The sequence below is a fragment of the Schistocerca gregaria genome, chromosome 5 (genome assembly GCF_023897955.1).
Source record: "Schistocerca gregaria isolate iqSchGreg1 chromosome 5, iqSchGreg1.2, whole genome shotgun sequence".
Lineage (NCBI taxonomy): Eukaryota > Metazoa > Arthropoda > Insecta > Orthoptera > Acrididae > Schistocerca > Schistocerca gregaria.
Genome location: NC_064924.1, coordinates 402,123,002 through 402,143,951, shown reverse-complemented (window position 1 = coordinate 402,143,951; position 20,950 = coordinate 402,123,002). Strand labels below are relative to the sequence as shown.

The 20,950-nt window shown below is 38.6% G+C and overlaps 1 protein-coding gene across 3 annotated transcripts in view; it reads left to right on the top strand.

Annotated features, from left to right (window-relative positions):
* Positions 1 to 7,416: 7,416 nt before the first annotated feature.
* Positions 7,417 to 20,950, top strand: part of LOC126273013 (uncharacterized) — a 163,947-nt gene continuing 150,413 nt past the window's right edge. Inside the window, exon 1 of one of the 3 annotated variants that reach the window (XM_049976381.1) lies at positions 7,417 to 8,551. In XM_049976381.1, coding sequence (XP_049832338.1) covers positions 8,401 to 8,551 — 151 coding nt within the window. In that variant the 5' untranslated portion in view covers positions 7,417 to 8,400. The remainder of the gene's footprint in view (positions 8,552 to 20,950) is intronic. The other 2 variants (XM_049976383.1, XM_049976382.1) reach the window with 2 other exon arrangements.

Sequence of the window (20,950 nt, the reverse complement as noted above, 5' to 3'; positions counted from 1 at the left end):
AAAAATAAGATACATACCAGCAGTCTACCTTGGTAGAATCTCCAACAGAATTAATGCACTTTTTAAAGTCGCAAATATTCAACTAGTCATTTCGCGCTGCTCACCATGTGCTGGGTGCTGAACGCTTCTGACGCGCTCGCCACCTGCAATGCTTCCAACGCGCTCGCTGTTTTTCGGCTTTCTGTTTTGTTCTGGTCTTTGGACTGGCTTTGGGAGAATTGGAGATATTTATTTACAATATTTACAGTTCATTTCCGTGTGAGGTACATTTTTATTATAGTGCATACACAAACAAAGACGTTTACAATAGTGATATACTTCTACATTCTCTCAAAAGAAGGTTTAACAGTTTTCTACTGCTGAAATTGTTCGTGATAAGTTTGGAAGCACAGGTAAGCACAAAGAGTTACATTGCATTCCTTTCAGCATAACTTAGTTTTCTTTCCTAACAGCATTTTGAGCACAGATTATATATATATATATATATATATATATATATATATATATATATATATATATATATATATCTTGTACTTTCCCACTGACATGGTAAATGTGTCCACATGTTCAGTCTTGTAGGGTACTCTTGATGTTTAACACCTCCTGCACTATTGCGATCGACGTAAAAAGTTGCAAAACTTTCTCTAATTACATTGAGCTGAAACTTTTCATACTTCATTTTCCTCCTATATTTCCAATATAAGCAAAGGGCATTGAACATCACTATGTCCAAAATATGGAAAAACAATTTCCTGTACCACTTACAAGACTTCTGTGCACTTTTCACTGTTTCTATTAGCATGTCGCTTCGATCTACTAGTCCCATTGATTTATTGTAATCTGTTACCACACTCTGTTTAATTTTCAGATCACCACTCTTCTGATCTCTCATTTCAGCTTTGTGGTATGTTGATAGCATCCAGCATTTTCCTGCCACTTCAGAGAGATTAGCTTTCCTGTTTCTGAAGCTCGGAAAGTTATTTCTCCCTTATTTCTCCCTTCTTCAGTTTGTCCTCCATTACTGGCATTTCCTTCCGCGTTCACCTACCATCATACAACCAACAAAGCAGATCTGGACTGGTATATCAGTTGTCGACAAAAAGCATTTGTAATTTCTCCAGGTAAGATTGGAGTAACGTGGCTACTGTATTTCCAGACACTCCCATACCATGACTATTAATGTCTGTCTGTGCGCCAACGTAAACGATAAAACCTAGTACATAATTTGTCCTGCAATCCCAAATTACAAAAAAAAAAAATTCCAAACCTACTTCTCTTTGCTGGAATATATTGCTGTACTTTCAGACAGCCTTTGAACAGCATCAGAGATTCGTCTATACAGAGTTTCCCTTAGGGATAGAAATATTCCTTGAACATTTTTCGAAAATGTTCTACAGTAGGCCGGATTTTCGGCAAGTAATTCCCATCTAGGGGCAAAGTGTTGTCATGGAAATGCAGTAAATTGAAAGCAAAAAATGTCAATCTCTGCAGATTACTTTGGAAAAAAGATGGTTTCCAGCAAAGGATCTGTCGACCAATGCCAGCTTTAACTTTTTCACTCTAGCCATCAGAAAGGAAGGCGCCATAAAAATATACATATCTGACACATTTGTGTCACTTCATTTGTTACCGAGAGAGGTGGCGCAGTGGTTAGACACTGGACTCGCATTCGGGAGGACGACGGTTCAATCCCGCGTCCGGCCATCCTGATTTATGTTTTCCGTAATTTCCCTAAATCTCTCCAGGCAAATGCCGGGATGGTTCCTTTGAAAGGGCACGGCCGATTTCCTTTCCGATCCTTCCCTAACGCGAGCTTGCGCTCCATCTCTAATGACCTCGTTGTCGACGGGACGTTAAACACTAACCACCACCACCACTAACCACCACCACCACCAATCAAATATTTATTTAATCATGTTTTATCTTTACAGAAAACAAAGAACCTAGGCACCAGCACCATTTTAGGCGCTGAAGTTATATGATCAAATCAAAATTATACTCCTTCATGTGTTGGCAAATGCGTCCCATTAGTGTTTCCCTTATGAATGGCCACTCACTGCAATAATTCTGTATATGTACGATAATTAAGCATTAAGCTCACATTAAAGGTTCCTTTATGCTACAATTTATTAACAATTTGTAGAAAGATCATTGAAATTTTTGGTCAACACACGCAGACACTGTATGACCAGATTGAAGTCCTGTTTTAATATTTCTATTTCCTATTAAGCAAAACATCCTGCAGCTGAGTCAATACCTCACTCAATGCACATCACCAAGCCACTCTACAGCAAAAATGAAGCAACCACTCAGTTACCTTAGTGGGCGCTAAACAAACCACTCTCTAACACAAATAATGCAATCTTTCAGTTAACTTAGTGGGTGCCAGGATCACTAGCCACAAAACATTGAAGAAAACGAAATTGGTTTCCAGTTTGATATCAACAAATCGTCAACCAAACAACCAACAATTAATTCTTTGTCAAATACAGCTCTATCACCACAATACTTCAATAATCTAACAGTTCATATACACCCACCCTTTCATACCATTATTTTACAAGATCTCCCCATATTAGCAGTGTGATCATGCATTTAAAATCATTTCCGTCAATGATAGCTGGAACTGGCTCGACTCTATTTCACTGGTGAAAAACTCTAGAAGCTACAAAATTTCCTGGGAGGCTCTCTTTCTGTGGTTGACTTAGCACGCTTGTAACCTAGCTCCAGACTATATCAGGATCCTCAGACACCTATTATCAGTACCTAGTCTAACCCTACAAGTCCTCAAAGCTCGACCAAAACTCCACATAAGACCTATGAAGACCAGTTCTGAACCTTTTTGGAACAATTAAATCAAACAAATGTACAGTGCTACCATTACTTTTGAGAATTAGTATAGCTTCTGATCCACCTTCTAGGGGCCAAGTGCTGCATGTGGTAACACCTTTGCCACTCAAGATGCTTTTGGGCGATTTTGCAGTGGTGGTCGTTTGTTTTTATCTACGACGTGTATTTGAACAACACCATATAAGCAAAAATTTGTAACGACACATGAATGAGCACCCTTTTTGTGACAGTAATCACCCAGTGTTTCTCGGGGTATTCCACTGATGAATTCTTCTCTGGTTATCAGCCGAGTCGTGGCGTCGTCTTGTCGCAACGTTTCAATGAGTTTCGTACCCATTTCTCTCGCCAGAAGATGATGGGTACGAACCTCATTGAAACGTTGCGACAAAACGACCTCACCACTCGGCTGATAACCCGAGAAGAATTCGTCAGTATTCACCCAATTGCTGTGCCAACAACTTACGCCAATAATATTACTGTAACGCCGAACATAATCAGCCAAAACCTCTTCGTTACCCTTACTAATTTCATTCATCAACTCTAAATTGAGGCTATCTAATGTTTCAGGGTCTATATCAGTATTGGCAATTCTGCTACATAATCTCTCTAGTGTGCCCAACAGCTGATAAAGTATATGAGAACTTAGTTGTGGATGTATTCAGGGTTGCATTGTCTGCATCTGTACTAACTTTCTTCACTGCTGAGTGTCACATCTGTACTCCATCCCAGACTCCCTGGAGCAACACCCCCCATCCGTTGTCTGGCTGGGGCCAGAACATATACAGACTTTTTGGCTAAAGTACCCTATCTGTTACTTCACTCTCGCCTCCGCTAGCAAGCAGTATGACTTTTCACCTACAGCTGCTAATGCTCAGTGGAGTGTTTCTTACTCAAAGGTTGGTCCTGGAGGATCTTCTGCACATTAACCACTCGATTATTTGGTTTTTGCATCGTTCCATGGTAGTTTCTGGCAGCACTCTATCCTGGCTTATTATTTTTTCCACGACATCCCATATCATTTTCGCACAAAACGATGTAACATTTTGAAACATTTTCCACTGTTTCCTCTCATGTTTTAAGTTAATTTGGACTCGGAATTTTAATGTCAAACGAAACAAAGCTCAGTGGTTGTCAATAAAGATAAAATAACTTATGTCCAAACCCAAAGAACAATGTATCCTAAAAAAACTGCCGTTATCAAAAAGCAAAAGTCTAACAGGGATGTGTGGTGCTAGTGAATAGCAGACTTACCTTGTGGCTGTACATCTCTGAAGTTCAGCAGCATATCTTTGACTTGTTAAACTTACCTGATCTTACCTGCAGTGCAGTTGCCAGTATGTTGTGCTCTACCATATGAACGCCGACAACGAATTAAACTATGACAACAACTCTCTGGTAGAACTTGTTACACTGTAAATAAATAATAGACAAATTTCGTAAAAGCCAAATATATTTTTGAAGCCATGTGTCATCAAAATTTATAGGTATACGTTCGTTACAGCAACTGCACGAAGTTGCAAAAGCTTTGATTAAAATTTACGAACCCCCCCCCCCCCCCCCTGACCTTAACTTCTTACTCTAGATCCGACCATACTGAAGAAAAAGTATCTCACACACAAGTTTCCAAAGCTACGCTGCCACAATTCCACTACTCTTTGCAGTATACTACTTGTGGCACCTGCCGCTAGGGAGTTGTTACCACCACACCAGGATAGAACAGGAATTGCTGGCACTTACTGATCCAATGTTCTCCCAAAATCAAAATTATAAATTAATCTTTCTGTAGCAACCATGTGCTCATCAGTGACAATAAAATCACAACACAGAGGCAGTACAGACAGGAGTAGTCCAAGCATCCAACTTACTGACATGAACTGAAGGATGGCACCGCACCTGGTGTAAATGCAGCATATTGTCAAACATAGTCTAAGTCTCCAATCATTGCCACAAAGCCAAATATACGTTGTCAATACCAAACAAATTCATTTCCTAGGCGAGCTTACCTTCTGAGACGTTATTGATTTAATATGCACAAAAACAAAGCTTATTATACCATAACTGTGGAGCTGACATTCGCTGCATGTTCGACCGCTCCAACTGCCAGCTGCATTCTCTTAGCAATGGCATGTCACCTGTACTGCTGCCCATCCTAGGCGTCAGTGACGTCACACCATCCCCTTTAAGAACGGTTGATGCTTTTAATGTTATAATAGCTTACATCGTTGCTCCATTGTAGACACTCTCAGAATGAGATCTGTCAGAATTTCACCTACCTTCTAACTGTCTCACTATGTAACTTTATCATGCACAATTTTTCTTCTTTCCTTCTGTGCTCCTTTAGACTCTTCCATCAGGTCGTACTAAAGGGATTCCAGTTCCACAAACTGCATATAATTTTGCTTAAGACACAGCACTATGAATCTGTCAGCTTTTGAACATTTCAGACAGCATGAGCCGAGTCTGGCCCATGGCTGCCTCTGGCTTGCATGGTTTCAGACCAATAAGCTAAATTAAAATTTTAAATGTCTATTAATTCTCCACTTCTTCTAATACAATTTCTGTTCATCTAGATATAATTCCACCTGAGTATGAGGAATGTGATAAGTGTGCACATAGGACAGAGGTATACCAGTACCACATCTCAGACATTACAAGTAAGTAAAGAAATTTTATGTGTGGGTTTGTGTGTGTGGGTGGGTGGGGGAGGATGGTGAAATGACAATTTTATATGTTGTAACTGATGATACGTGCTCCTAGTTGCCATTACTGACAGATAAGGATACTGCTGTGTTTTTAATGCAGCAGATAGCCACTCCAGACACAAGAGACTAAGGATGGTTTGACGTTGAGAAACTAATGTTGATAACTGCTGACGAGCGCGAGTGTAAGAAATCTTTTTATACATGTTGCTTATCTGATGTATAATTTTTTCAGTACTGTTGAAAGAGGTCTTGAATGAGGAGTCCATTGCACTCAGTACACCTCATGTGCTCAATGTGCCAGCAACGACAAGCCCACAGATTGTGGACGATGATGCTTTACGTAAGTTATGTGTCTCTCATTTTGTGTCTCTGTGTGTGTTTGTATTTGCACTTGATACTTCCCTGTCATTGTCTTTTATTGTCTGCTCACAAAAAAACCAACTTTCTGTCTCTCTGTGTGTGGTTGGGTGGTACTAACATGCTATTGCTTCCTCTTGTGTGTTCCAGAAATATGAAGTCCATTCTTTTCTGTATCGCCCAGCACGAGCTGGTTAGGGATCCAGATGTAGAGAGATGTATTTTTCCGCATAAATGATGAGGATTTGATGGCATCTGCATTACCAATGATCGACGAGCAGTATTGTAAGCAGCATGTCTCACTATCTACGTGCATTTTTAAGTTTTCTTAAATGCACAATACTTATTCATTGTATCTGGTTTTAGAATTACTTGATAAGAAACTAATTATGAAGCCTGTAGCATTAGACGTCTTTGAATGGTACAATGCAATTGCTGGTTACTGTTTATGTTAAGTATCAGTTCATGTACATTTTCCTCTCATATTTTTATTGATTTTTTTCACACTTGAAAGCACATAATACTTATCTCTCTTCTTTCCATAGACATGTTCGAACCCAGGGACGTTCCACCCTCTCATGACAGGTCTCAGGATAAGAATACACTTATACGTTAGGGCCGTCTACAAGAATGCCATTGATATCGTTTGGTTTAGACTGCAGATAGCTGTACAGTTCTCTCATGTTCAACAATGGAGCTCTTGCTGCTGCTTCGTTAACGGATTGTTAGATCTCAAAAGAAAGAGAGCAGGAGCTGAAGACTTCCGACTTTTGTCGGTTTCTGCGGAATGAGGGCTGTTAATAACTTATGAGGTGTAAATAAACTCTCTTTTTTATTATGCATCACACCAAAATCAGTGCTTCCATAAATAATAAGATATAATTTTGTTTACTTTCAATTTGTTTTTGGAAAGTTTGTAAGTCACTAACTTATTTTCAATAATGGTGTGGGTAATTTATATTGTGCAATATTTATCATCAATACAGAAGTACTGTTTTCCAGTAACGCTTAATTTTTATAAAACGTATGGTACTTACAGAATTTGCTAAATCAGAAAAAATTGCATAGTGGTAAGTTTATGGGAGAGGGTGCAGTTTTGACAATTCTACCAAGAGCTCAAGATAATCTCGGTACGAGTCTCGAAATCTAAACCAGTTAATATTTACTCATTCCGAACAGCGCCATTTCTTTCCAAAGTTTCATGTCACCACATAACTGGGCCAAGCGTAATTCAGAGAATACACATTTGGGTACAAAAATTGGGACACAGTTAATTAAATTATAGTACCTATCTGCCTCCACGTCTCATACTTTGTAGTGGCATTTTAGTCCAGCACCAGGGAGCACTTCGTTTCCTAGGGGCTTGGGTTCTGAGGCGTCCTGATGTAAGGACTTATGCGTATGCTCTCGTAAGAATTAAAAAAAATGCGAGAGCTGTATTACTCGTAGATGATTGGAGGAGGGAGGGAAACCACAACAAAATCTGACAGTTATTTACTCCTTCTGGACACAGTATCGTTATGGTTGCGAATCTGTTGAATACCCTTTAATTAATATCTCATGGTTACATCACTGTCGTCATTTGCGCTGTTGGATTCAAGAAACGTAATTATTTCAGTATATACGTATACACCGAAAATTTATCTGTGTTACAGTTGGGGGTAAAAAAATGTGGTGTGTTGTCTCCCAGGCAACACGTTATAACAGTTATTACTGGGTTCCATTGCAGTCTCGGATGAATACTGTCGTGTTTACTGCTCTCGCATTGAAATGTACCAACAGCACTGAAGTGCTAGATCGTGAAAGAAAAACCATACTCCATCACAATGTAAAAGAGCCACTGAAAGATTTCTTCACTAATCTCTTGGGTTTGTGTATTAATGATAAAAGTATATCAACACACAGCACTAAAGTTTCCTTGGTGAATCTTTGTCTACAAAATCGCCAGGATTTTGTTCCGCCGAATAGACTGTGCTAAACGACAATAGGTCGATCGTTGCTTTGCGTGCTAATGTTGTGAATGCGTTTCAAACGAAGATGGCGGTATTAAGTATGTGTTTTGTGTTGATAAACGAATGTTTCGTTGCTTGCAGTTGTGATGTTTTGAAATAACGGGTTATTATGAACACTGAACAGATTATATTTTCAGCGAAACTTTGCCTTCTAGTGAACATTTCCGCCGATTCATAACGTGAAGGTTATTTTTGTGGTGGTGTCAGCTGCAGTGTAGCATCGGTTCTGTGTGTAAACATAGGTTATGTGTACGCTATATTGGTCGCAGTTATTATAGTAGCCGCAATACAACTTATATAATCCGTGAAAGAAAGGAGAAAAGTTTCACGTACAGCGACTGTTACGATGTTTGTTGATCTTGTTAAGGACTGCAAAGATTACAAAGTGCTAATAAACTTGAGGTTATTAGTTTCTACCGGGAAATGTTTACATTTTGTGTGATTTGTTTTGTGGGCGTGACATCGAATATCGTTTCATCATGTCGGTATTCAATGAGCATCAGTTTGAGAAAAGACTGCAGTTGCTGAAGGATTCGCAAGACAGTATACAAACACTGTCGGCATGGTGTCTTCAGCATAGACAGCACCACAAGAAAATAGTTGCAACATGGCTTAAAATATTGAAGAAAGGTAAGTAGTTATAAGACGCCTTTGTACATACAAACAATTGATCTGCCCATTTTTATTAAATGTGGTTGTGTTGTTACTGTCATTAAGTTTTATAATCACCATGTTCCACTTGGGTAACATTACCGCATAGCGTAACATGTTTGTATTTTCTAAACAGTCGGCTTGCTGTAATTTCAAGGTTGAAGGAACCAACTCAATTTCGTCGTAATACAGAAGAGACACTGTCCATGTGATGATATTTCTCATATACTTCCTGTCTCTGAGCAGGTTTATTACACAAGTTATTGAAATTTAATTACTTCCCAACTGCATGAATAAGTAAAAAATATTGGGTCATCACTTTACAGAGTGCCTTCCCAAAGATTGCTGCTCTTGCAGTGGTTCAAATGTATTCACTCTTTTCATGATTTTGTGTACATACTCCGAGACTAGAAGAAGACAAAAATATTTTCAGTAGTAGGGCCTACTGTACTGTCGTTTTTTCCGATAACATAACTGCAGGTTACATTAATTCAGTCATGTAATATCTGGACAAAGTTTATGGAGTTGTCCATCCATTTCACACAGTTTAAAGACTATTATTAGTTCCAAATTGTAATTCTTCCCCCCACCAGCCCTTTGACATTTTCATCATCGTTTGTGGTAAACCATTTCTATTCCCTTACATGCCTGAGATGTATCTTTACCAGTTTTGCTTGGGACGTGAAAATCATCAAAAGCAACAACTTTTTATTTGTCGTATGGTATTAACCAGTGTGTTTCATGGAACATGAGAAGAGAAATATCTTTCGATTTTCCAGTAATCTCTGAAATTAGTATTGTAAGCATTATAGGTATCCAACAATAGGCCTTGTAGCACCTCTTTACATGGTTTATAAGCATGTATTATATCATATATGACCCTTTGATTTGATATAGATTCAGTAATACATTCATAAAAGCAATGAAAATAGTTTTTCTGGCAGTTTAGTATGTAGACCCTGTTACGCACATTTGTCAGTGCTGTAGTCCAGTAGTTGGACTTTAATAGATAAATATGGAAACACATTGCTGATTTCGTATAGGCTGGCCTAATTTAAGAGTTTACCTGAAGTTTATGCAGGTTGTTGTGATCTGGATGGTCATGATGCTTTTGCAGTTCATTATTATTGCAATGAATATTCGCCACAAGATTTTATAACTTAGTGCTGAATGTGTTTGTAGTTTCACAAAGTGCAGTGTGAACTCAATAGGCCTGCCAACTAAATGAGACTTCCAGTAAACAGTGTCATTTCTTCTGTGTATATGTCAGTCCAGATTATTCTCTCTCACTACACAATGAGTTCTTTTGCTCAGTGGAATTTGAAAACGTTTTTTTTTCTTTACATTAAGTTCAGCAGTGTCTTCATAAATAAATCTCGGACATTAAAACAGTTCTCATTTATCCACAGTGAAGTCTGCATACACAAAATTTTCTTTGTGCAGAAACTTATCCTTCATTCTATCAAAATACGAACTTTCGTTTTGCCACTGTTGTTCATTTTCTTCAAAATTTGAGGTAAACAAGGCAATGAAATCAGTACACAAGTCAAACACTTTCTCAAATCGTAGAACACAGTTTTATTCACTGATTGGAGATAAGCTCGTTGAACACAACGGTTCTCATCATTCAGCTCTTGTGTTACATGTGGACTCCCATCTCAGCAGAATGATCAGTAATCAGGCACAATAGAAATAATTTATTGTAGCATACTTCCTGGTTACTAGGATTATTAAAAAGCCAGATAATTAAACATCTGGTAATGTAAAAGATTTGAGAAATACACGAAAAGTGTATGAATGGGCAGGAAGGGTAAGAGACAATTCTCTAATTCTTGCCGAATAATGATTACAGAAGAATGCTGAAGATTAGATGGGTAGATCACATAACTAATGAGGAAGTATTGAACAGGACTGGGGAGAAGAGAAGTTGTGGCACAACTTGAGTAGAAGAAGGCTCGGTTGGTAGGACATGTTCTGAGGCATCAAGGGATCACCAATTTACTATTGGAGGGCAGCGTGGAGGGTAAAAATCGTAGAGGGAGACCAAGAGATGAATACACCAAGCAAATTCAGAAGGATGTAGGTTGCAGTAGGTACTGGGAGATGATGAAGCACAGGATAGAGTAGCATGGGGAGCTGCATCAAACCAGTCTCAGGACTGAAGACAGCAACAACAACATTAACAACGATTATCATACATTGTGACCACAAAACTGAGTCAGTCACTCACTTTTGATAGGCCTACATGATTGAAGTATTTTAGTTACCCAAAATAGCTAGGCCTGAATATTCACAGTGATGTCCCAAATCAGTTATAAATGTTGCAACCCCTCTCAAGTGGGAACTACACTTCCCTGCAGTGCTGTGTCCTCTTGTGTTGTGGATCAGAAGCTGATTGTGCAGTGTAGGACTTGTCTGTTATGTGTTATCCAGTCACTAGGCTATTGTGTGCTTAATGGCAGTTGATATGAAATTTCAGTCATATAATAGTGCATGTTCTGTCAGGTGCTAGTCTTCGCACAAGGATGAAACCCTAACTTGTATCAAAATGTCATTGTTCAACTTCCATATTTTGTAAAATATTCACGTATGTTAAGGAATAGAGTTTGTTATATATTTCATGGTTAACTTTGCAAACACATCTTTTACATTGTATTCCCAGGAATTTGTTTTCCAAATTCTAATTTCACATTCAGCCTGTGCTCTCAGGTTAGCAGCCTTATGGTTTGAAAAGTTGGAGGACTTCAGTAAATTACTGTTTTGTATCCAGCTATTACCAACACTAGCGATCTGTCAATACTTTGTGTAGTAGTACTGTGGTAGCCATTGTTCACTACGGTATTGTATTTCACTATGGTATGTTTAAGCTATTTGGGCTGAAATTATTTATGAAATATACCATGATCCACCAAGGGTGCTACTAACTGCCTCTTCTAAAAACAGAAAGCGTGCTATTTACTGATGGAGTAGGCCTAAATACTTCATACTACACGAAGAAGCGTAGGTAAGGCTCCTACAGCTTGTGAGATGGGTCAAGGTCTGCACATAATGGACCACTACTCTGTGTGCATCAATTGACATACTACATTGAGCTTGCTGCCTGAGAGGGGTGACTAAAGTAGGCCTAAATGTTCGCAATATTACTCCAAATCAGTTGTAAATGTCACTGGACCTCCGAAGTGGGAACTATGCCACCCTGAAATACTGCAGCATCAAATTTTACACATCATTATGCATGAAGCCATATGTATAGTGAATCAAATGCTAACCATGGCGCACTCAAGAGCTTGGCATATTGTAAAGAAAATACGCATGTACAACCGGAGAGGGGGGGGGGGGTAGTTTTCTGTACAGGATGTATCATAATTAGTAGCAACCCCTTGGGATAACAAGCTGTGAAGGCTGCCATGTTCACATGTTGTATACAGTGTATCATAATTAGTGACAAAACCTGATGTTCGTGAAAGTATATTAGGAAAAAAGAGGAGGGGACATGTAATGGTAAGTCGCTCTTGTGAAAAAGCGTTCTCGAATCAGCTCCGGTGGAGCTGCACCAATTGTCCTAGTGGATTGCTATTTCTACTAGACTTTTGTAGTTCACACAGCACTTTTCAAGTCACATGTATGTTCAGTGGATCACTGTCTTCACTGAACATATTTTACATACAATTATGTTGAAATTGTACATTTAGTGAATAAAATGCTCACCATGACACAGAAACAAGAGCTTACATAACTGTAAAGAAAATATGCATCTACTACAATTGGGGGGGGGGGGGGGGGACAAAAGAAGCAAAAATTCACAGAGTCCAATATACATATCATATGACACCATACTTCAAGTGGTTGGGGCATACTTCAAGTGGTGGTGGTGGGGGGGGGGGGGGGGCAGGTGGGAGGACGTCCTGCATTTTTCATATGAAGTAGGCCTAACATATCTCTCATTGTTCTGAATAAATATAATTTGCAGAATGCTGTACCTGTGTACCTCAGATTATTTTGTATTGGACACCAGTTATTATATTTGTCTTTGGCCATAGATGGGTAGATCACATAACTAATGAGGAGGTATTGAATAGAATTGGGGAGAAGAGGAGTTTGTGGCACAACTTTACAGGAAGAAGGGGCCGGTTAGTAGGACATGTTCTGAGACATCAAGGGATTGGAGAGCAGTGTGGAGGATAAAAATCATAGAGGGAGACCAAGAGATGAATACACCAAGCAGATTCAGAAGGATGTAGATTGCAGTAAGTACTGGTAAATGAAGAACCTTGCACAGGATAGAGTAGCATGGAGAGGTGCATCAAACCAGTCTCAGGACTGAAAACAACAACAACATTGTTCTTTCTGTGTCTGTCTCTAAAACAATTTATCACTAATTTCCTTCCCTTCTTCTCTGTATGCTGTGCAAAGCACAACATGTTACAAAATTTGAAGATATGAAATGCACGCACTTCTGTTGGACTTAATGTTACATTTATTTTGTAATTTCCTTAAGACTGTAGGTGAAGGTTATGGTTAATATGAAAGTAATGCATCATGTCAACAGTGTCTCACTCTTGAAGCTGTTCAAAACTGTGCACATCTGTAGCTAGTGTGGTTTGGTTTCATGAGAACAACGGATCCCTCACTGATAACTTGTGTCCATGCGAATGAGTTAACTGTAAGCTTAACTACAGTTACATGTCCCCCCCCCCCCCCCCATGGTGACCCCTACCACCACCACATCCCCCCCCCCCCCCCCTCCTTAAGGGAGGGAAAAAAAAAAAAACTAACTTAAACATTAGTGTCATGCAATATTTTGTGTAATGTAATATCGTGTACAGACATCTTTCATTAACCTGACACGTTCCACATCATTACGAAGTGTCGTATTCATGATCTATGGAACAAGTATTAATCTAATCTAATCTTTAAAAAAATCTTTTTGTGGCAGTGTTGTAGTTGAGGTGACAGCTTAAAGGCCTCTCACTTCCATATTAACCCTAGCAATGCTTGGGCATTTAGGGTACCTAATGCCCACCCTGGGAGAAAAAAAATTAAAAAAGCAAATTTCTTTAATTGTAATTGAATTATCTTAAGAACCAACTGTTTAAAAAGATATTGATTTGTAAGTAAGGTGCAGAACCTGAAAATACCTTTTAGCACACTCTTCCCAATGTCATTGCACTTTCAGTTCAAAGTTTGTTCCTTGGTTTGACCTTTATTTTTTTAAAATACTTTTTAAACACATGTTGTTTGAGTAAGGCCCTCAACATTGGAATGTTGAATATGACATTAATTGGAGACATTTACATCTGCAACAGGACTTAAATTTTTTTTGTGATATTTAACTGAAAAATTTAAAACAAATGGAATCCGTAAGAGGCATTCATAAAAACAACAAACATTTTTTGTTCAAAATTTTAAAATATAAAATAACGGACATGATTACAATTTTTCGGACAGTATTGCCGGGGTTAATGTTGAAGAATAATTGGCCACTGATACTGCTTCTTTTGTGGACACATGACAACTTCTTAGATTTTTCTTTTTAGCTCCAACTAGGTAATCAAACTCCTCAAAAATAGTTCATGTATTCTTTTTTCCTTGCTAAGCTATGTATATCACTGTTGATAGTGACTTCCTAGTTTTCAACTGAAATTTATCATTATGAATTAATAGCAAAGAATTATTTATTGCTATAAATGTTACTGTAATGAGTTTTTACTTGTTAAAGCATGATTGTTCCGTAATATGGAGTGAAACATGATGAAAAGAACAAATTTTTTCTTTGTCTGAATCTATGTGAAGAACTAATTGCAAATTTTCTATTTGAAAATAAGTTTTTTAGTAGTTGCCGTGATCTATGAATATATTTTGGTTTTCATGTAGACCTCCATATATTTTGTTAAGTAACTGTACGATTTTAATGTTGTATTATAATGACTATAGTGCTCAGTTTCAGTCCGTGACATATATGCGTTCTTAAGTTTAATTTCGTGCCCTGCGAACCCACAGAAATTACTGTTTTTGTGGTCTTCAACCTGGATACTGACTTAATGATGCTCTCCATGCTAGTCCATCCTCTAAAAGTCTCATCATCTCTACTTAATTACTGCAAAATACATCCATTTGAATGGTTCAAATGAAGCATTCATTATCGGGCGTTGGCTTTTACACATGATGTAATGATGTGGATGTCAGATGCTAATATAAGTGGTTAAAGCAGGTACAGTTTTATGTGGCACTTCTGTGGCAGTGTATGATGATCAGTTCATTAGGGAGTTATTGATTGGTTGGGAAGGGGAGAGTGGGAGTATATTATGTTTGTTATGGTTTATTTAAGAAGATATCTTTTTTCTCATTTGGTTCTAATTGGCTAGTTTGAAGGGGTTTTAGTTCTTTTTTTTGGTGGTGATGGGGGTGTATGCAGGAGTGGCCATTTGCTGGAAAGTAGGCAGTATAGGTATTTTATTTAGCTGTATTAATTTTTTTGTTGTGTTTTGTTTGTACATAGAGTGGTGTTTTAGTTTTTAGCTCTTGGTTTTTTGCTAGTCTAGTTTTGTTTGATGGTGTTTTTTGGTTGGTTGTTACAGTGTGATTAATAAGTTCTAGGTTTTCACTATGAATGTATTTTAGCTGTATACGTAATTGAAGTTAATGATGCCAAATCTGCATTTATGTTTGTATGTTATTTGGTTTCTTTGTGAATATTGTTTTTCTGCGGTTGATAGATTTCATGAAGTTGATTTTTATTTATAGCACTAAAGAATAACAGCTCTTATGTTGTGTGTGGATATTGGCAATTTGTTGATGTTGGTTGTAGCCAGTTGAGTGATAGTGCTGGTCTACTGTAATCAATAACAATCACTCGATCCAATGATTTCTTTTGACAGAGGATATGAATTGATTACATTTATTTTCAGCATGGAGGGTGCCAAAATAACTTTTACTGATGTGATTATTGTGAATTTCAAGCTTGCATATCGATTTACGTATTTCGTTGGTGGTTTTGCTGACAGGTGGACCTGTAGCAAAGCCAGAGGCCGAGTTTATGTTGGAATATGACAATTTGGCTTTGAGTTGGTGAAGCCAACAGATGTCAAAGCAAAATACCTGGTTGTAGTGACAGATTGGTGTATAGCTTAGCGTGCTGTCTGGGTTAGGTTGGAATATGATAATATTTATGTGAGCTGGCAAAGCCAACAAATCTCAACATGAAAATAAGATTACTGTAATGGATTGATGTATAGTGTAGCCTGAGATATACGGTACATTCATTTTGTATGTCTCGTTTCTGAAAATTCAGATGATATGGTTAAATGTTAACCATATATAATAAAATTGTAGCTAACTTTATTTGCAAACAATAGGAAATTATTAAATAATGATTCATCTTGTAAAATGTAAACTTTCACGGCCGGAACTGTCATGATTAATAAAATTCTTTTCCGGGCTATTATGCCGTGGTCTGATGGATTTCGCATTGTAACCCAACGTTTCGTCCCCATCTGCGGAGGACATCTTCAAGGGGGTTCGTGGCTTCTGTTAACTTCCGAAACACACACTGTCTCACTACTGACTGCAGCAAATTTTTGTTTTCGCGTGCTCCCGCGCATAGGCGTGACGTCACATGTTTTGAATACGCGAGCGCAATTGGCCGTTGTTGGTTGCCGCCGTCCGCTGTTGCTATCATCCCATGGCGGAAGACTGGTACACATCTTCTTCAGCACCGGCATCCAGATGTCATTCAATTTCACGCCCTCCTCCTTCCTATTAAAATTCCTGGGGTGTTTCATAATCTCTATAGCCTCTCTGTAAAGCCTTTCATGATATCCGCTTGTGGCTGCCAGTACTTGAGTTCTATCAAAATAAATGTGGTGGTCTCCTGACTGCAAAGCGTGTTCCGCAACAGCTGATCTATCAATCTCTCCCCTTCTACAATTGCCCTTGTGCTCTTCTAGTCGTTATTTGACCGTTCTTTTTGTGGTACCCACATATACCTCCCCACAACTACACGGGATCCTGTAAATTCCTGCTTTTTCCAGCGGTTTACGAGCGTCCTTAGCCAGTCTCAGGTATTCTTGTATCTTCCGAGTAGGTTTGTAAATCACAGCGATATTCCGTTTTTTCAATATTTTCCCTATGCGGTCAGTGACATCCTTAATAAAAGGCTGGAAAACTTTCAATTTTGCAAGTGCTTGTGCATTGCTATGATTTTCACGCGGCGGTCTTAACGCTCTTTTTATCTCAGCAGCCGAGTAACCATTCCAGAGTAATGCATCAGTGAGGTGTTCCAGTTCCGTATCCAGTAGCCCAGGTTCACAGATGTTCCTCGCTTTATCCGCCAACGTTTTTATTATGCCTTGCTTTTGTTGTGGGTGGTGGTTCGAATCCCGGTGTAGATAACGATCCGTGTGCGTGGGTTTCCGGTAAACTGTATGGCCTAAGCTACCATCCTGTTTCTTGTAAACTAGCACATCCAGAAAATTTAGTCTCCCTTCTGCCTCCTTCTCCATGGTAAACTGAATCTTCGGATTAATACCGTTTAGATGTTTGCGAAAACGGCCTAGTTCCTCTCTGCCATGCCTCCACAACACAAACGTATCATCTACGTAGCGGAACCAGATATTCGGTTTTTTGTTGGCAGTTTCTAGAGCCTGCGCCTCGAATTTTTCCATGAAAAAGTTAGCTATAACCGGGCTTAAGGGGCTCCCCATTGCCACGCCATCAGTCTGTTCGTAGAACTCATCGTTCCATTTGAAATATGTGGTCGTAAGGCAATATTTAAATAGTTCTGCAATGTCGGGAGGAAAAATTCTATTCAGCTGCTGCAACACCTCATTGAGAGGAACCATAGTAAATAGCGATGCCACATCGAAACTGACTAACATGTCCTCCGGCTGGACCACTATGCCGCTTAATTTACTGATGAAATGTGCAGAATTCTTGATATAGGAGTCCGATCGTCCCACATGCGGCCGTAATAGCGTTGTCAAAAACTTGGCAATAGGTGGGCGAACCAATGGCACTCACTATAGGTCTCAGAGGAACAAGTTGTTTATGAACCTTCGGCAAGCCATAGAGTCTTGGTGGCAGCGCAACTGAATTGAACAGACTTTTCTGAACGTTCTGTTCGATAGAGGACTTCTTAATTAACCGCGTAACCGTTCTAAGAACTTTATCAGTCGGGTCTTTACTCAACTTCTTGTAAGTCTGCGGATCTAGTAAGTCATTAATAATGATTCATCTTGTCAACTTTCCATGATTCATTGTTTGAAACCTTACCAAAAACAGCATACAATGGAAAGCTACTGACACTATAAGTGCACTTTGGATCATTCCATGTCAGTTCAACCAAGGGCTCCATCTCATAGTCTCAGATTTGACTGAAATTCAGTACACTAATTCTACCAAGTCTGGAACACGCATGTACAAATTTTTAAGTTCCCCTGCCAATTAGTTCCAGAATTATGGCTTGTGAAAGAAGGTGGTGTGACCCAGAAATTGCAACCCGCATCTGGCAATCTATCTTCAGACCCAGCTTCAGGTCTTAATAACTTTGGAACTATTCCATACAGTCCAGCGAAATTTTTACAACCCAATAACATCCATTTAGAGTACACACTCCATGAATCAAAACACCAACATATTTTTGTGGGAAGAAAATAAAAAATTCCAAAATTTGATTTAAAAAATGTAATACATTAAAAGGTACATATTGTTGGTGCCCTCTATGCCAAATAAAATTCACTCAAAAAGGGTATAAATTTTTTGTGGTAAGTTTAATGTGGCCTAAACACACAGAGAACTCATCATGCCCATATCAGTCACAAAAACTAAGTTACATGCACACAAAAATAAAAAATTTGAAAAATTACATGAAAAACATGGATTTTCTAAGTGTGGTAGCACAAAAGGGACAAGTGGTATCCAATCCAAATTTCACACACTGCATAAGTAGACCATAATGATATATATCTCAAAATTTCATCATGTTATTGCAAGACATTTGTGTACAATGGAAATTGACATATATTTGGTGATGTGGCCTTTGTTCCACAACCCAATTTTGTAAAAACATGTCTTAAACTGTTCTGCCTCTTCTTACCTTCTCCCACAACTGTTTAATCACTAAGCAACAACATATAGACAGATTAACACAACCCATCATTAATGTTTACTGCACCTTAACTGCTAAAAACCAGTCGATTGTGCTTCGAACAGAAGTTCTCCCACACTTTAGCTACTGTACTCTGTACATTGAGTGGCAAATTGTACCGTCTTCTTGACACTGTGGTAGGAACTGGAACTGTCATAAGAATATGTTCAAAAGGAATCCAACACCTGTCTGCCAAACGTGGCCAATGAAATGATCTTGCTGGTGCCATGAAGTTCACAAATACATCGCCTTCTGCTTCACAGCACTCAGCAACCTGGGTGTATGTTGCTGCTTTTGCTTCTGAATCCTGAGTCAGACACACTGTGAAGACAGATGTTGTGCATTAACCTATAGTTACAACTGGCCAGTCTGCTCATCTGCACATTGTCAGAGTCCGCTGGAGAGAAGTGATGATGGCTCCTTGTGCCTGCAACAGTTTTAACATGTTCTAGTCTGCTTTTTAGCAACTCTTCAACTGATTTCACCCCATCTTTCAAAACATAGAATGGTTGTATGCCAGAGATATTTTTCTGTACCCATGTAAATAATTGAAGAGGTGTTAGAATGTGACCTTCTGGTGCTGCAGACTAGTTCGTGATGCCATGCACTTAATGGTAGCACCAATACCATCACTACATTTTTAGCATGACTTTTTGTGAAAAAGTTCAATTCTGCGTGAAGCTGAAAATCATGGTAATGCATGCATAAATTTTTGAGATTTTTACAGTTGTTGTACTGACTAGCTGCCCCATCACTGAAGTATTTCGCAAAATGTATGTGAGGCAGCTTGTTTTTCACATATGCCACGACAGTGCGAATGTGGGCATGAACTGCAATCGCATCATTAATTAAACAGTCACTAAAAACGCACAGGTTCATGACAGACACATCACCTGATTCACCTCTATAGTAAATCTCAAATGTCTGGAGAGTTGCTTGACTGTTGTCCCAATGGTATCCTTGGACGACATCTTGAACTATAAATGCATAATTTTCAGAAAAGTCTAGTATTACTATAATTTCATCTTGTTTCAAATTATCCTTAAAAAACTGGAGATAAGCCGAATGTGCTGTTGCTGTGAAGCTGTGTGTGGTCAGTTTGTCGTTTTTTGACAACACATTTCAACAAAATCTTCCCCTGCACTTTGCTTTGTTTCAAGACTTGTGTGATCCATATGTGTCCATTGTTTATAAGAGACAAGTTCATCGTCATCCATAAGGAGTTCACCATACAGTTTGTTATTCATGTGTTGTGCAAGATTTGCCTTACCAGGACACTTTTCACACCTGATGTCACACACTAGCAGCTTCATTGCACCTTTGTAATCCAGACCAGAATCCTTTATAGCAGCAAACATCAGCTTAGCATTTTGATGGGTCGCACATACACAAACATTGTGTGAGCCCCTTGCACTTACAGGCACAATCCATTTTGGCCGAAGATTGAAAAAAGATGATAAACCTACTTTGGTATTGGGATACTTTTCCTTGAATTCTACATGTAGTTCTGATATGTTGCATAGCAACAGTCTTTCTTGCATCTGTACATGTACATTTCCCATTTTGACCGTTACATAGTCTTTTTTTCCAAGCAGTATTCGGATGTAGTCATTATTTTCATAAAACTCTGACACTAACACCTTTATTTCTGAACTCAATTGCTTACCGTGAGCCTGCTGAAGTTGTGAAAGCACTCCATGGGTTGCTTTTATTTTTTTAGCTTACTTTACCATATATGTAGAAACATTGAATTCCTTTGTGGTGTAGTCAATAGACCAGCTGGAAAGTGCAAGGGTAAGAATAGCTACTTTTTTCTGGTGTGTGGATATGGTTCCCAACAATTGCTGCAGCTTTATCTGAAACAAGCTGCCTGCATCATCACTATTACTTGCTAAATCGTGCTAAAAGAAACATAACCAAATACGTATCTGTCAACTTTTATTGTACACAAATGCCTTGCAATAACAAGTTGAAATTTTGCCACATATTATATTATGGTCTACGTATGCAGTGTTTGAAATTTGGCTTGGGTGTCACTTGTCCCTTTTGTGCTACCACACTTAGAAAATCCATATTTTTCAGGTAATTTTTCAAATTTTTGTATTTTCGTATGCATGTAACTCTGTTTGTGTGAATGATATGGGCAAGATGAGTTCTGTGTGTGTTTAGGCCACATTAAGTTTACCAAAAAAAATTTATACACTTTTTGAGTGAATTATATTTGGCATAGAGGG